The sequence below is a fragment of the Bos indicus genome, chromosome 13, assembly GCF_029378745.1.
Source record: "Bos indicus isolate NIAB-ARS_2022 breed Sahiwal x Tharparkar chromosome 13, NIAB-ARS_B.indTharparkar_mat_pri_1.0, whole genome shotgun sequence".
Lineage (NCBI taxonomy): Eukaryota > Metazoa > Chordata > Mammalia > Artiodactyla > Bovidae > Bos > Bos indicus.
This window is the reverse complement of record NC_091772.1, coordinates 66,921,656-66,939,448: the sequence shown is the minus strand read 5'-3', so window position 1 is coordinate 66,939,448 and position 17,793 is coordinate 66,921,656. Positions and strand designations below refer to the sequence as shown.

At 43.3% G+C, this 17,793-nt stretch overlaps 2 protein-coding genes across 3 annotated transcripts in view; one reads left to right on the top strand and one right to left on the bottom strand.

Annotated features, from left to right (window-relative positions):
• The window catches only part of RPRD1B (regulation of nuclear pre-mRNA domain containing 1B), a 57,842-nt gene extending 45,586 nt beyond the window's left edge, over positions 1 to 12,256 (bottom strand). The window contains exons 1-2 of the mRNA XM_019972402.2: positions 11,742 to 12,256; positions 6,532 to 6,661 (exon numbers count right to left, since the gene is read on the bottom strand). Of these exons, the coding sequence (XP_019827961.1) occupies positions 6,532 to 6,661; positions 11,742 to 11,892 (281 nt within the window). The 5' untranslated portion in view covers positions 11,893 to 12,256. The remainder of the gene's footprint in view (positions 1 to 6,531; positions 6,662 to 11,741) is intronic.
• Positions 12,257 to 12,313: 57 nt separating this feature from the next.
• The window catches only part of TTI1 (TELO2 interacting protein 1), a 41,426-nt gene continuing 35,946 nt past the window's right edge, over positions 12,314 to 17,793 (top strand). The window contains exon 1 of one of the 2 annotated variants that reach the window (XM_019972399.2): positions 12,314 to 12,433. The gene's annotated coding sequence lies outside the window, so the exon portion shown is untranslated. The remainder of the gene's footprint in view (positions 12,434 to 17,793) is intronic. The other variant, XM_019972398.2, reaches the window with a different exon arrangement.

Here is a 17,793-nt window from a genome sequence, read left to right as displayed (position 1 = left end):
AAGGGGGGAAAACTTTCCACTGATAGCTTATAAAACTTAGAGATATGACCTTGATATTTATAACAAAAACATCTCTACTCCATCTTCAAAATACACCTAGAAACAAATCCCTTCTCTTTCTCTGCTATCAGCCTGGTCCAAGTCGCCATCATTTCTGGTCTAATGGCTGCAGCAGGCTCATTACTAGTCCCCCTACTTCCACCCTGTCCTCCATCTAGTCCCAAGTTTTCAAACTCCAATTCCTACCTGTCTTGTGGAGGCAGTTCACACGTCACTTTCTTTCTCCAAACTTTCAACAGTTCTTCCTATTCTCCCTCAGAATAAAAGTGAAGGGCCTAATAGAGCCTACAAAGCCCTTCTCGGCCCAGCCAGTCATCTCCCCGACTCACCTCCTGTCCTCACTCTCCCTTCCCTCCCTAGCAGCTCCCTGGCCCTCCTGCCTCAGCGCCTGGCCCAGCCCATCATCTCCCCGACTCACCTCCTGTCCTCACTCTCCCTTCCCTCCCCAGCAGCTCCCTGGCCCCCCTGCCTCAGCGCCTGGCCCAGCCCGTCATCTCCCTGACTCACCTCCCGTCCTCACGCTCCCTTCCCTCCCCAGCAGCTCCCTGGCCCTCCTGCCTCAGCGCCTTTGCACTTCGCCTGGAACCACATTACCCGACACAGCTCAGGCCCAACAAGGCCCCTCTGCTCTCCTTCAGGTGTGTCTGTTCACACAGCACCGTTCCAGTGAATCCTTTGCTAATCTTCCTATTTAAAAGTACACTCCTTACTCCTGCTTAATTTTTCTCCACAATGTTTAATATTTGGATGTGCTGTATGTATAGTTTCCCTGTTTATACTCTTTCCATTTGAATGTAGTTTTCACAAGGGCAGGGATGTGTCTTCCCCCAACTGCTATATGCCCAAGAATAAACACAATAAATGCTGAACTGCAATGTTTTTAATAAAATTTTAGATAAGTTTCAGTAGGCCAGGCAATTAGTTAGCTTTCAAAGACTATTTTACCACATGGAGGTCATTCATGTCAGATGTCATTTCAATTAAATATTCATCTGCTCATTCATTGGGGTTTGTGAAATACCGTGCTTGGAATACACTGAACAAGGTCTAAGTCCTCACCTCTAGGACTTGATCTAGCAGCACCCCACCTCTCCACATCTTCACATTCTAGAACACTCAACCGTGTTCTCTACTCAGCATTTTGCTGCCACTGGTGAATGTGGCTGTGTTCATGCTATCTCCGCTCCCTGGAATGGAACCCCCAAAACAGAACATGGTGAAGAGCAAGAAGCTGTAATTCAGGTAGCTGAAGTGTATAGGGAGTATGTAGAAACAGCAGAAGAAACTGGAGGGATAGAGACAGAGTGGCCTGAGATTATAGAGGACCTTATTTTGTTGTTAAGTCGTTATGGCCTTTATCCTGGAGGCAACAAAGTCCCTAATCTGATCAAATGTAGGCTTTAGAAAAATAAAGTCATTTTAACTATTGTAACAACAAAATCACAACTAACCAGAGTTTAACTGGTTGGTATTTTAACATGAAATCTGTTCTCTTGGGCTTCCCTGGAGGTCCAGTGGTTAAGAGTCTGCCTCACAATGGAGGGAATGTGGTTCAGTCCCTGGTAGAGGAACTAAGATCCCACATGCCAAGGGGCAACTAAGCCCACGTGCTGCAAAGACTGTGCGCCACAAGGAAAGCTCCTGCTGACGCAATGAAGACAGCGCACAGCCAAATAAGTAAACAGCGCACAGCCAAATAAGTATTTTTTAAATTAAACAAATAAATAAAATCCATCGTCTGCAAATTTTCCTAAAAGAGAAAGCAATCATGTCAACAAATTCCTGAAAGGACTGAGGGACACCACCCAAACACCACGCGCCATTCCTGAGGCAGGTGGCCTGGTGCTCCATTAAGGCCGGCAGTGCAGCTGCAGTCTCACTACCGGACAGTGGATACTGATGCTCACATCTGTCATCACCAAAAGATTTTCAAAAGGCTTTCGCCACTAAAGTGAAGTGAAGTTGCTCAGTCATGTCTGACTCTTTGTGACCTCATGGACCATAGCCTACTAGGCTCCGCGGTCCACGGGATTTTGCAGGCAAGAATACTGGAGTGGGCTGCCATTTCCTTCTCCAGGGGATCTTCCCAACCCTAGGATCGAACCCAGGTCTCCTGCATTGCAGGCAGACGCTTTACCGTCTGAGCCACTAGCCCAAAAGGGCACTCTAGTTTAATGAGTGAACTAATTAACCGTGATAGGCTGATTCCTTGAGCACTATAGTAAAACAAAGTTTTGCCACCTAAGGTCCAAAGACAGAGACACAACAGTCAACAAATCTTTTTACAGATGGGGTTTTGCTATAAGTAGCTCCAATGAAGCTGAAGTCACTTTAGTACCTGAACTGGATACAACCAAAGCAATAAAATCATTTTATGAAAGGAGGAGCTATCTTTTCAAGTTGTACTAAGTCCATTCTAATTAGAGATATTTAAGTGAAAAAACACCAAAAAACCCCTTGCCACCTATCAATGAATAAACTGAGAGATAAGTACATATATAAGTTATTTTGTGGAACACAACTTAGTATGTATCTTAATTCTAATTATTATAAATTCAACCACTGAAAATCTAATCTAAAAAGTGAAAAGTATGTGTTATACCCATGTGGGACTGCTGATTGAAGTGTCAGCTGGATACCCGAGGGCCCGCCAAGCCAGGTTACAGGTCTTCCTCTGCAGTGCTAAGGGCACTGCCTTCCTTGGCACACCCACCATAGCTCGTATGTTTCTCTCTAATCCCATGCACAGTAGGCCAATGGCAGGCCTACTCAGGATAGAAATGCTAAGTACCCTCAGCACTTCCAAAAGCACCTCAGGTTAACAGCAGAGCAGAAACAGTTCTTTGCAATTGTGTAGAAAATAGGAAAAAAGTTAGGAAAGCCTGGCGTCCATGCAGCCCATGGGGTCGCAAAGAGTCTGACATGCCTGAGCAACTGAACTAAGAAAAGAGTTAACACGGCAGGCCTGAGACTGCTGCCCTGACAAAGGCCTGCTCACAGGGCTGGCCCCTGACTGGCATCTGGGAACTTGGATTTCAGACATGGCCCCATCACGTCCTAATGGAAGAGGGTGGTTTTCTGTGCTTAAACTGTTTGTACAAACAGTATGGTTTTATGCTGAACACCTGCTTTTCTTCTGCGAGTCTAGAATTTTGGCCAAGAATACCTGTGACCAACCCCAACAAAACCCCTAGGTACTAAATCTCTAATGGGCCCCCAGGTAGTTGACACTTGGCGTGTGCCATCACAACTCAAAGTGGGAAGAACTGAGTGTGTCGCGTGGGACCCACCACGAGTGGACCCCGGGAGCTTATGCCTGGCCTCCTCTGGACTGCAGCCCTTGCCTCTTTTCCCTCTGCTCATTTTGCTTTATATCCTTTCACTGTAATAACTCACAGCCATGAACACAACTACACACTAAATCCGGTGAGTCCTCCTAGAAAGTCACCAACCTGGAAGTGGTCTTGGGGACCCATGATTGTTATAACAGGAAATAAATATGTATAGGGGGATAATTCCAAATTCATGTCTCCAGAAATTAATTTCCTACTGAGCTTCCAACTATTTCATCCATCTGCCTATCTGGCATCATACCTTGGAATATCTATCAGCCATCTCGAACTTAATATAGCCAAAACAAAATTCCTGATTTCCTCTACCAATTCTTTACCCCAATCTCCATCACAGTAAGCAGGGCCATCAGTCATCCATATACTCATGTCAAGAACCTAGAAATATGCGCTCTTTGACTTCTCTTTTCCCTCACTACCAGCTTCCACTTAATTCCCACAAATCTTCTCGATTTTACATGGGAGTGGGCCACACAAATCTATCCATACACATTTAATAAAGCTGTAATTTTCTCAGCGCTTCTGAGTCCTAGCCAATGTCATCTCTACCCCATGCAAGTGCAAGACCCGCCATGCCCATGTCCCTGCCCTTTATAATTCATTCTCCACCCCAAAGTGGAGGGATGCTAGAACAAAAGTAATTGGAATACATCATTCCCCTGCTTAAAATCCCTCACTGACATCCCATCAGGACAAAATCCTAACACTCTGCCAAGGCTCACAGGGCATATGTGACTGTCACCTGGCCTCTCTGGTTACTTAAACTGCTATTCAAATTATATCTACTCCCAGGAGCTTGGGTTCCAACCTGTAGCTTAGATGGTAAAGAATCTGCCTACAATGCAGGACAGCCCGGTTCGATCCCTGGGTGGGGAAGATCCCCTGGAGAAGAGAATGGCAACCTACTCCAGCATTCTTGCCTGGAGAAGTCCATGGACAGAGAAGCCTGGGGGGCTGCAGTCCAAGGGATCAAGGAGAGTCAGACACAAACGATCGACTAACACTTATTTACTTACAAGCTTGGCAAGCTTTCCCAGACTTGAGAGGTTTGTTCCCCTCCCCCCACCCTAGGTGGCAGGGGGTTTGAAGGAGGAAGTAAGAAATTATCATAAAGAGATTCCTAATCAATTTTAGTCAATATTAATGGGTCTATCTTTGTTCATTAATTGGACACACAAAAAACAATACAGACAGCATTTCTCATTGTTGATAAGGTGCCTCGGGATCAAAGTGGAGTGGCTGGACTTTCTATCCTAATAATGGGAGTGGGAGTAGGGAGGGAACTTAGAAACATGGGCATCTTGGGAATAATATCCAAACAGAACCTTAAAAGAACTAGAAGAATGCAAAGAGGAAAGGTAACAGGCCTATTTTATGTTTTTTAGGATCAGGTCTATTTTCCCCACGATGCCATGGAATTTGCCAAGACATGTTTACAATGTCTCCTGGATAGGTTTTAAGATGAAACCAAGTAGAAAAGGAATTTTTAATCTTGGTATTGCTCATCCCTCTTCTCCCACCCCTTTCTACTTATCCTTTTCTGATTTGGGGGCAGCTAATGATTACTGTTCAATGTTTAAGGAAAATGTGTGTTATCCCCACAGGAATTATTTTAGTCAATTTCCTATACTCTAAATTAGTTAACTTATTCAGTGACTATTTACTGTATCCCTACTCTGTGCCAAAGCTGTGCAACAATATTGCTCAGCTCTTGGGATACCACTGATATCAAGACTAAACGGTGTTACCTAAGCTATGTAAGCCAGTAGCTCTACGCCAGACACTGCACCAAGTGCCTGGAACACAGCAAAGAACAAAAATGAAACAGTCCTTCTCTTCACAGAGTTTATAATTTAGTGCACTCCCATGAATGAGCAAAGACTGTTTTACTTTAACCTCACAACAACTCTAAGGAGATAGGTGGTAACATCCCCTTTTAACCAATTAATGAAACTCGGGTTCAAAAAGCTAAGTAACACATCCAAGGCCACTCAGACAGTGTTGGAGGTAGAGCTGCAGCCCACATCTAAGAAACTGTTAACTAAATCTCCTCAAACAAAGAAATTGCCTCTCTCCAATTTCAGATGGCTACTCTAGTAGTCTGTTCTAAGTTTATTCACTGTTACGAGGATTCCATGTTTTCAAGTTCCTAACACATTCTGCTTTTTCAGTAGCCATGTTCACAAAAAAAGTCACTTGACAAACAAATATTTTGTTTCCATCTCTATAAAGCTAGATGTCATCTCTTCAAAATGTTCTGAATTTCTCATTTCATTCTTTCAAACTTTGCAAATCTTTCACGGAATGCCAAACATATTTCCACACTTAAGGTCTTTCACTTACACTCTAGACCCTAGAACAGTTTCTGTTTAACCCACTAGTCTCCTCACTGCCAGTCTCCTTTGGCAAAGATGTTTACTTTCATATGTTTACTTAGTAACATTCTAGTGAAAAGTAACTTTTCTTTGCTTCTTCTGGGCAACTAGGTGTCAAAAGCAGTTTGCTTTTAAATGAATAAAAATGATTTGTAAAATTTTTAATGAAATGTATAATTTCCATGATCTCAGCTATAGGTATGCCCTACGCTCCCGTCCTCTGTCACAAAACACAACAGGGGCAGAGTCTCAGTATGACAGAGCCAGAGAAACTTTTAACACTAATAGCTCCTATCTTTGCAGTTACAATAATGACTACTATTTTTAGTGAGTTAGACATCCAGACACCCAGAAGGAAGTAAATAAAAACAAAGGCACAAGCAACTAATTTCTTGCTAAATAGCATGGTTTTGTTACCGGAAGGTTCCCTTGTATAATTTAGCTTTGTTTTTTGACCATAAGCTAATGAGGTAACTCAGCCAAACCAAGGAAAATACCATATTCTAGAAATAAATTCAATAGTGAGTACCTCTAAGAGACAAAATGTGCTTCAAGTGCTAGACTGAATCCCTTCAATACAACAAAATATTTACATGTCTGAGAGAGTTCTCAAGGGCCCAGGCAAAATATAAAACCACACTCTCTATAAAGCACATCTCTTTTAAGTATGAAGTTGGTGAGGTACAAAGGCTATCACAAAAAAAGAACAAAAGGGAAAAAGTAATGCATTTAAAAATAAAACATACCTGGCAACGTGAGAAAAAGCATCCACAAGGACAGATTCAAACTCCCTCGTGAATTCGGGTCCTTTCCTTTTACTGTTTTGAATGACATCGTTGGCTAAGTATAGAAAAGTAAGCTTTCTGTTTGATTTGGCTGGAAAAAAAGAAAAGATAGCTTACACCAAGGAAATTCTCAATCCACAATTCTTTTGCATTATGCTACTCCTAAAGAATATTAAGACAAACATTATCCACTTGAGGTCTAGACAGCTATGTTTGAAAACAAACAAAAAAAACCACAATTTAAGGAACTCCTGGAGGTGTGTCTAGTAAAATAGGACTGAGAATACAAATTTTGAAAAAAACAGGAAACAAAAAAAGCCATCTTAATTTCTGTGTTATTTTAATCAGTGTAATTAATTGGCAATAAAAATGAAAATAATCCAAAGAAGATTCCTAAAAGATAAGCAGTCAATATTCTCCAGAAGACATGTTAAAAGCAAGATTTTCATTTATTCTGTTGCAAAGATGAACATTTCTAAGTGAAGTCGCTCAGTCGTGCCCGACTCTTTGCGACCCCATGGATAGTAGCCTGCACCAAGCTCCTCCATCCATGGGATTTTCTAGGCAAGAGTACTGGAGTGGGTTGCCATTTCCTTCTCCAGGGAATCTTCCCAACCCAGGGATCGAACCCAGGTCTCTCACATTGTAGACAGACGCTTTACCATCGGAGCCACCAGGGAACATTTCTAACTCACTGTTAATTATCAAATACCACAGAATGAAAGACTGAGTTAGGTTTCAATTTTAAAATAGATTTCTTGTAATTTATGCTCCTGGACCAAGAATTTGAATTTCTTTTTCAACAGTTCAATAACCATAATCAGTCAATGATACCATCTCTACAATTCAGAGGAATCTCTAGATGTACCTATCCGTGGATATTCATCTTAAATAAAAATACATGTTAATGCTACATAATCAGTGAAAATTTACACACGTCTGAAACCTGGATATGCAAAACCATGGCTCCCACAAAAATTCTTCTCTCTTATACCTACTAAATGCAGCATTCTCTATTACTCTACATGGCATCATATATTAAACCATAAAAACCTCATGCAATCTATCTGAGTTACAGTTGCTTAGTGGAACATACTGAATTTCCCAGCTTCTCTGCACATAACTTTTCAACCATGGAGTTACATCAATATCATTTTTGGTCCCAGCTTTCCTTTGTAAGAAATAAATTGTAACACAATCAGTTCAAAACAAAGTTTTCTTCAACATCAAAGTGCCTGAAAAACTCAAGCAAACCCTATGTCAAACTTTACACACTGAATTACTAGTCCTTATTCCTTGCTCTGAGAAACCATTTCTGTTTCTTTTGAAATGCACACAGCATGCATAAATTCTGACACAGCAGGCATAAGATCTGACATTTTAAAATGTAGTACAGAAGAATAACTCAGGTAAAAACAAGATTTTTAAGGCATGTTATAGTTTAAACTGATGACTTAAAATGCTCATAAAATCATACATGGATACACTGAACTGTATTAACCTTCTGGTAATAACCTAGTTTAGACAGCCAGCTGATGTGAATATTGAACACCTTGAGCTATCTTTAACTGTTCTAATGATTATTCAAAAGCAGAATGTAAGCGTCAATAGTTTCAATATGCCACTGTTGCTACAAAGGTATGATTACAGCAAAAAGCGCTTTCTTCAAAAGGCACTTTTTTAAAAAAGTAAACCTTTTTCTAGGATATTGCAGCAAATTAAACTATCACGTAAACAACACCATGAAAGCTGAAGATTCAGAAGTAAAACAGAACTTCTACAAAGCAAATCGAACTAAGTGAAGGTTTACAAATATGATATACTTTATGTTAAAAAAAAAAAAAAAGCCCAGAATCCATATTGCAAAATGTCTATTAGGCCATTCAAGACCTGATATATTGTGCATTATTACAAATATGATAGCTAAGAAGATACAGAGCCAAGGTTTTCACCATCTATGATGTAATTAATTCTCATCACCCTCAAACTAAGCAATGGGAATTTGTTTAGGATAAAACTTCATCCCTCCACATTCAATGTCCTGAATAGTCAACATTAGCACCATGTGTGCAAAGGCAATATAACAAAGTCTTAGACGGAATTCCCTGGTGGTCCAGTGGTTAGGATTCTGAGCGCTCACTGCCTAGGGCCTGGTTCTAGCCCTGGTCAGGGAACTAAGATCCCACAAGCCACAGCCGAAACAAACAAAAACAACAAAAAACCCCCCACAAAACCCTAGAATACTTGAAAATACAGTCATAATACACAGAACACACACACACACACACACACCCCCACCCACCCGTCTACTCCAGCCCTGGGTGATAACTCACTTGTTCAGGTGTCTTTCCAATATGTCAGTACAGATTCTTTCACTCCCTACAGAGGCTCATTCCAAATTGGTTCAAACAGTTATTGAGCAAGGTTTAAGTAACTGGCTGTCCAAAAATTTTCACTTGTTTGGCTAGTTCAGACATCTAGGGAAACTAACTTTTTTAAAAAAGGTTTATTTACCTGCATTCAGGCTAAGGTACAAAACACTACTGAAAAATGTTCATCTAAGAGCATTTTCCCTGGAGAAGGAAATGGCCAACAACTCCAGTATTCCTGCCTGGGAAATCCCATGGACAGAGGAGCCTGGCCGGCTACAGTCCATGCGGTTGCAAAAGAGCTGAACACGACTTTGCAACTAAATAACAACAACACAGAGTATCTTACACCAAATTGTTTCAAAAATTAAGGGAGTCGTTCTACCTAGAACAGAGTCCAAAGGGATAAATTAAGACTTATTCCTAGGAAATGGAAAGAAAATAACAGTAGGCATAGAAATAGTATTCTATTTCCAAGCAGGAAAAGGAAAAAGTTTAAAGTCTCATAAATATTTGGAGGCATAAAGACAATCTGTGAGTGTCTTAAAGAAATGACTACAGACAGAAATGTCCACTTTTAAAGACTCAGGGTGGGCTAGAACCTAAAGGGCTAGTCAATCGAACGATGGGGCACAAAATCCTTTTCCACTTTAGTGTGGAGGCATTTTCAATTCATGAAGGAAGCTTGGGTATTAGAAAACTGTATCCTGAGGTTTGGAAGACCAGCCTCTAGTCCTATATTGTCCAATATGGTAGCCACTAGCCACATGCAGCTATGAATATTTGCTTTGTACGTAACAAAACTCAGGAACTGAATTTTCCATTGTATTTATTTGAAACTTCCTTAGTCACACATTGTGAGTGCTCATGGCAAGAGGCTACCTTATTGGACAGCAAATGTAAAACATTTCTTTCATCACAGAAAGCTCATGTCCCAACTGGATAACCTTTAACAAAGCATTTAATCTCTTCGTATCTTTATCTTTTCATCTATAAAACAGGGATAATAATGCTGACCTACTTACAACATAAGGTTCCATTATACAAGATTAGGGTTTAAGGAGCTTCATAAACAAAAGAACTCTAAATTGTTACTCTCAATAACTCAAATAAGGTGAGGTGGGGAATCAAGATGGCATCACAAAAGAAGTGACATTTGAGATGGATTTTGACATGCCTCTGAGATCCTACTAGAAAGGATCCTATAGAGGCAATTCAGATTTTCTCCCCACATCTCAGATGATCTGAGTGGCACAGTGGGGTCCATGAATGAGGTTCTGGGAGCCCCAGGCTCTATTCTCCAACTACCTAGAAGGATGAGGGGGCTGCCCCCCCACATCTCGGTACAACACGTGATATCTGGAGGGGGTTGGGGGGAGGGCCTCTGCCAGAGGACTAGAATTGGGTCTCCCCAAAGAATCCTGGATTTTGGTGTCTGCCAATCTGATGTTATCCGAGGCTCATGGGTTCTCTCATCTGCATAACAGGGTGACATCCTGAGCTCACAGAGAGCAGAGGACACATGTAAAGTTACCTCCTATGCTATAAAAGGTCTACCACACACAGGCTGTCCAAAACAGCACTAAGCTTCATTTCCTCAGCTTTTTGCTCTGAAACTCACCAGGGCATAAGACAGCTATGTAGGTGCCCATCTTTCCTCACCTGAAAGCAACTGTGGCAAAGACCGTGTCGCACATGGAGTCACCAGTATCCCCCCTCATGGTATCCATCCAATGCCTACACTGTGCCTGACACCATGCTAGACGTCCATGTGGATTAGGCTGATTACTCTTCACCATACACCCTTTGAGCCTCCTTTTTTCTCACCTGCCAAGTTCCTACTTCATAGAACTCTGGGAATTTTAAAAAATGACATGTGTGTAAAGAGATGGGTACTGCACTTGGCACAGAACAAACGAACTGTAAGTATCACTTATCATCATCTTCATTTTACAGATCAGGAAACTGAGAAACAGAGAAGTTAAGCTGCCGGGGCTCAGTAAATGACAAAGTCGGGCTTAGATTTGAGGCAGTTGGCCTCTGGGGCCAACAGGCTTTCAAGCACCCAACCCAGTGCCTGGTACATGACAGGTTGAGCTCAATCAATGGCAGCCAGATCCTGAGCAGGATCTAGAACCAAGGAGACCTGCATGAGAAGAGGAGCCTGAGAGGCTAGGTGTAGGTGGAGTGGCCTCTTAACTTCTCTGTAATGGCAGTGACTATATCCACTCCCCAGGACAGTGCTGAGCATTGAGTACAAGGATGTACGAAAGGTCCTAGCACACTAACTGGCACAGAATAAAGCCTCTGTAAGGGCCAACTGTCCTCATTTTCGTTTGACAGATGAGAAAACAGAGGCTTAGAAGAAACTTGCCCGATATCACTCAGCTAGTAAAAGTGGCTGAGCCAGGGCTCGATCTGGGCAATCTTACTTCAAATCCCTAGCCAGCTCCTGGCACACAACAGGCCAGGGCTTGTACCCTCCACCTGGCGCTCAACGGGGCCGAGAGAATAATAGTCACTAGTGTCAGAAAAAGCCGGAGGGGGAAAACGACTGGATGAACTGAGAATCCTGAGCCCCGGTCGGTGGAACTTTAGACAAGCACCTTAAACCTTCCGAGGCCTCGGTTTCCTTCTCCGAGAAATGAGGATAACACTGTTTCCAACCTCAGCAAGCGCAATCGATCACAGGCCCGGGCCTGGAAAGCCAAGGCTCAGCAAAGCAGCTACAGGAGCCGCGGGAGTGGGTGCGGACGAGGGCTACCCGGGGTAGGACCGGAGGGGGACGGAGGGGATGTTTACCTTTGCGGAGCTCGCGATGCCACACCGACACGATGGGGCCCGCGTGCTTGCGGTGGTGGATGAGCCACAGGGAGAGGGTCTGCACGCTCTGCTGAGAGTTGCTCAGCTCCGAGAGCTTCTTCTCCAGCGCCGACTCGGAGAAGGAGGACATGGTGGCGGCGGTGAGGGCCGGCAGGGAGCGGCCTAGGCCGCCCAGTGCGGCGGGAAGAGTGACGGCACGAGGCCGGGGCCTCACTCCACCCGCCTGCGGGACTCTTTACGGACTGACAGACGGCCGGGGGGCCCGGCGGGGGAGGGGATGGGTCTCCGCAGTAACAGCCACCCGCACCGCCGCCACAAGATGGCCACCGACCTCTCACCCCGCCGCGAGCGCAGGGTCAAAGGGCAAGCGCAGAAGTGTTGGGACACCGTGGGGCGAGAGTCAGAGTGTAGAAAACACCCTAGTGTTGAACGCCTATTTGAAACTCGCTCTTGAGTAGTCCGAGAGCGGCAGACCGGGAAAAAAAGCGCAATTCGACGGCCTCCGGAAGGCGCTTTGACCGCTCGCGCCCGCACGCCGGCGCAGTGAGTCTCATCGGAACCCTTTCTCCCGCTCCCGCAGAACCTTTCTGGCTCTGGGCGGTGCGCGAATTACGCGTCACTTCCGGCGCGGCGGAGGAGGCGGGAGACTGAGGGAAAGGCTGGAAGAAGAGGTAAGGGAAGACTGGCGCGAGCAGGAGGGAGCCCAACAACCTCGAGCCCTTAGAGGGGAATCCCAGGGAGACGATGAGGCTGAGAGATCATAACCTGGGAATGGAACGGGGCCTTTCTCCCTCACCTGGCAGGCCGCAGCCACACTCTTCCTCCTGCTTTCTGACCTACCACCACAAAAAGCTTTTTTTTGGTTCTGCCAAGCCACGCACGTGCACTTTTTCTGCCTCCACACCTTGGAGTTTGCTCTTCTTTCTCCAGAGGTGACGCCCCCCTCCCCACGTGGTGGGTTCCTACTCCACCTCCAGAACCACCCGTAGTGGCTAGTTCCGATGTTGAGTTTGTGACAGCACCGCTGTAAAACACACCTTTGTGCTGTTAGTTGTTGTGCGTGCCTGCGTGCGTGCTCACTAGTGTTTGACTCTTTGCAACCCCTTGGACTGCCGTGCCAGGCTCCTCTATCCATGGGATTTTCCAAGCAAGAATACTGGAGTGGGTTTGCCGTTTCCTACTCCAGGGTATCTTCCTGCTCTTCGGGGAATTAAAGGCTGCCCTCTTGAGGGGGTGGGGTGAGGGGTCCATTTGACTGTTGCTCAAATTTAAGTACCATATGTTAACTTTGTGGGTGGATAAGGAAGTCAGTGGGTTCGTTAACCTCCTTTAAGAAACACTATTTGACACTCTGTTTTCAGAAACAGAAATACTCTGTACCCTTTTCCTATTTCAAAAAAGTTATAAATTTCAGTTATCAAATCAGCAGAGCAGTTTGTTCTTTTAACTGATAATGAGGTTGGTGGTAGGGAGTTAGGTTATTGTAGACATAACAGAATTTTAAAATGTCCCGATCACAGTGGAACCGACCAGTTGAAGCAGATTCCACTTCGGAGACCCTGTTCTATTATAGTTGATGCCTGTTTTTGCTCTTACTGCCCTGTTTTTTGCTTAGCTGCTTTTACTTTTCCAGACTGGAATGGTGATAATCATAGCCAACATAATGAGCTGCTGCTGTGAGTTAGACACGTTGTTTTCACACAGTGACTCATTTAATCGTCGCAACAAAGCTATGAGATGGTATTATGTATTCCCATTTGGCAAATGAAGAAACTGAGGCTGAGAAAGTTTAGGTGACCTACCTAAGATCACATATCTAAGATTACAGGGAAGGGACTCTACCTATATTTTTTACCCTAACACCTTATTTGTAGCTGATTGAGTGAATTAATATCAAAAAGCTGAAAAGCCTAAAATCACAGTCAATATCCAGTCATAATTATAACCTAGGGCCTTTGAGTCCAGTTGCTCAGTCGTGTCCGTCTCTTTTCGACCCCATAGACTATATAGTCCACGGAATTCTCCAGGCCAGAATACTGGAGTGGGTAGCCGTTCCCTTCTCCATGAGATCTTCCCAACCCAGGGATCGAACCCAGGTCTCCCGCATTGCAGGAGGATTCTTTATCAGCTGAGCCACCAGGAAAGCCCAAGAATTCTGGGGTGGGTAGCCTGTCCCTTCTTCAGCAGATAGTCCCAACCCAGGAATCAAACCAGGGTCTCCTGCATTGCAGGCGGATTCTTTACCAGCTGAGCTTCCAGGGAAGCCCCAAATCTAGGCCATCTTTCTGTATTAAGTAACAGTGTCATATAGTGAGCACTTTTACACCAAGTTCCTATGTATTAAGCATCTTACATACATTCTTTTATTTAATCGTTAACAACAGTCATATGGGGAATGGGTATCACTATTTGATATATGAGAAAACATTAAACATGGATGAGTAATCTGTTCAGTGTCACTTGGACACAAGAAACAACGGAACTGGGAATCAAATTGAGGTTATCTTGTCACAGATTTTTCACTCTCAAGCCAGGGGTTCATTTATTCTTTCAGCCAGTAATTTTTGAGAGCCTTTGTCTGAAGCACTATTCAGAATAGTGCAAACAGACTGAATCTTTGTCCTCAGAAGCCTATCTTCTGCACAGGAAGATAAACATAGTTGTGTGTAAAATGAGCCCAAAAGTTGTAAGTGCCTTGAATAAAAATAAAGGAAGGTAAGAGGGTTGGGGTGGAGGGGGGGTTCCCTGGTAACTCAGTGGTAAAGAATCTGCCTGCCAAGGCAAGAGACTTGGATTGGATCCTTCGGTCCGGAAGATGCCCTGGAGAAGCAAATGGCAACCCACTCCTGTATTCTTGCGTGGTAAATCCTACGGACAGAGGAGCCTGGTGGGCTACAGTCCATGGGGTCGTAAAAGAGTGGGACACGACTTAGCGACTAAACAACAACAACAGAAGTATAGCACCTTATCCTATACAGAGTGTCCCATTTGTCTTCCGCACCTGTACACTATGGCACAGAGGTCTTATATCGCCCATGCCTGTGACAAAGCAGAAAGAGTCGGGGAGGAGGGGGAGAGGTTGCCAGGGAAATGAGTTCACTCAAACACTGATTGCAGTTCTGTTCTAGCACCTCCCCAGGGACTGCTTTCCACAACCCAGTAGGGCTCCACTGAAGTTGGAAAAGATTAGAGTCGAGAACTGGTTTATTCAGTCATTCTCTGCCACAGTTGAACTCTGGGTTGTCTTCTCTGCTCACCCAGAGAATCAGCTTGTTCTGAGTGCCTCATCCCAATATCACTTTCTGGGCCAGAATGCCCCTTGCTATAAGTTATATAAATATCAGACTTTGCAGTACCACTGTAAATAATCAGGGTTGCATTTTATAGGAGTAGAATCTAGGACACCTAAGCTTCTAAATCTCTAAACAGTTTCTTCTGTAATTGACATATTGTCACACAGGTGTGATTTCATGGCCATCCCATAAAGGTGTTATATATGAGTACCTTTTATAGTCATGCCAAAGTAGCCATTTGTTACACTCTCTTCCTTACAGAAAGCTGGTTTATGTATTTCTGAACCCATAACCCATTCTTTGAAGATCTCCAATTGTGGTAAATCTTCATCTGTACAGGATCCCATTGGGAGAATATACTGCTATTTATCCATTATACTATAGATGTGCAGTAGTTTTTAATGTGGAGGCAATTCTGGATAGTGTATTCCAGAACACACCTATTGTATGCATTTCTGTCAGGTATATTTATCAAAAAATGTAATTACTAGATCATAGTGTGTATGTATGTTTATCTTTAGAATAATAGATACTGCCTGAGTATTTTCCAAAGTAGTAGTACCACTTATACTCTTACCAGCACTGAATGAGAGTTCTAGTTGCTTCATATCCTTGCCAACACTTAGTATTTGCTTTTTTCTCCCCCTTTTTACAGTTTAGCCCTTCTAGTTGTTGTGTAATGGTGTTTTGTTGTGGTTTTATATTGCATTTTCCGTACTAATGATGTTGCTGCTGCTGTAACTCTGTGCAACCCCATAGACGGCAGCCCACCAGATTCCCCCATCCCTGGGATTCTCCAGGCAAGAACACGGGAGTGGGTTGCCATTTCCTTCTCCAATGCATGAAAGTGAAAAGTGAAAGTGAAGTCGCTCAGTCGTGTCCGACTCTTCACGACCCCATGGACTGCAGCCCACCAGGCTCCTCCGTCCATGGGATTTTCCAGGCAAGAGTACTGGAGTGGGGTGCCATTGCCTTCTCCAACTAATGATGTTAATATCTTTTCATATGTTTATTGGCCATGTGGATATACTCTATTGTGGTATGCTTGTTCAAGTCCTTTTCCATATTTCTGCTGGATTGTCTTTTCCTTAATGATTTATAGAAAGTCTTTATTATAAATATGGATGTGTTATCAGACATATCAGATATCTTTCCTCACTTTATGGGTTGTCTTCACCCTCTTAATGGTATCTTTTGATGAACAAAAGTTCTTAATTTTAACATCATCCAATTTATCAATTTTTTTCTATGGTTAGCTCTTTTCTGTGTCCTGTTTAAGAAATCTTTGGCTACTCCAACATTACAAAGATTTCCTTTTTCTTTAGAAAGATTGATTATTTGACATTTCACATTTAAATCTAGTGTGAGATGTAATCAAGACCTCTTCTTTGCCAGTTTATTTCAGTGTCACCTTTGTCACGTATGTGAGCCTACATGGGGAGGCTCTGTTGAGGCGGTTAAGTCTCTTTGTGTGGGGGTTATTTCTGGACTGTATTTTGCTCCATTAATTTGTCTTTCTTTTTGCCAATAACACACTGCCTTTAATTATCATATCTTTACAGTAAATCTTGAAATCAGGTAGTGTAATTTACCAGTTTAATTCCTCTTCTTCAAGATTATCTTAGCTATTATAGGTGGTTTGTATTCCCATATCAATTTTAGAATAATTTTGTAACTTTCTACAAAAACGCTACTGTGTTTTGGTTGGAATTGTGTTGACTCTGTACCAGTGGTTCTCAGCCAGAGTGATTTTTACCCTCCACAGCACATTTGGCACTAGCTGGAGACATTTTGGTTGGTACTCTTAGGGGAGTGCTCCTGGCATGTTGGGGATGGGGCCAGAGATGCTGCTCAACATCTGACAATGCACAGACCAGTCCTCTACCAATAAATTATCCAGCTCAAAAATGTCAATAGAACCACTGTAGAGAAATTCAGAATTAACGTAATCAGTGTTTCTTTGGGCTTCTGTCTACCATCTTATTAAGTATTGGTCTTCTGTTTGACTCACTGGTTTTGCTTCCTTTTTTTCTCATTTTTCACCTTCTTTTGGATTAACAAAAAATATTTATTATCCCTTTTCATGCTATTCATGGGGTTCTCAAGGCAAGAATGCTGAAGCGGTTTGTCATTCCCTTCTCCAGTGGACCACATTCTGTCAGAACTCTCCACCATAACCCATCTGTCTTGGATGGCCCTGCATGGCATGATTCATAGTTTCATTGAGGTATACAAAGCTGTGATCCCTGTGATCATTTTGGTTAGTTTTTTGTGATTGTGATTTTCATTCTGTCTGCCCTCTGATGGATAAGGATAAGAGGCTTGTGCAAGCTTCTGATGGGAGGGACTGGCTGTAAGGGAAGCTAGGTCTTGCTCTGGTGGGCAGTGCCTTGCTCAGTAAACCTTTAATCCAATTTTCTGCTAATGGGTGAGGTTGTGTTCCCTCCCTGTAGAACCAGACATGGAACAAGGCTCCATGGATCACGGCTGTGGTCTTTCCAGTGGTCATGTATGGTCATGAGAGTTGGACCATAAAGAAGGCTGAGCCCCTACAATTGATGCTTTCAAACTGTGGTGCTAGAGAAGACTCTTGAGAGTCCCTTGGACATCAAGGAGATCAAACCAGTCAATCCTAAAGGAAATCAGCTTTGAATATTCATCAGAAGGACTGATGCTGAAGCTCCAATACTTTTGCCAGCTGATGCGAAGAGCTGACTCATTGGAAAAGACTCATGCTA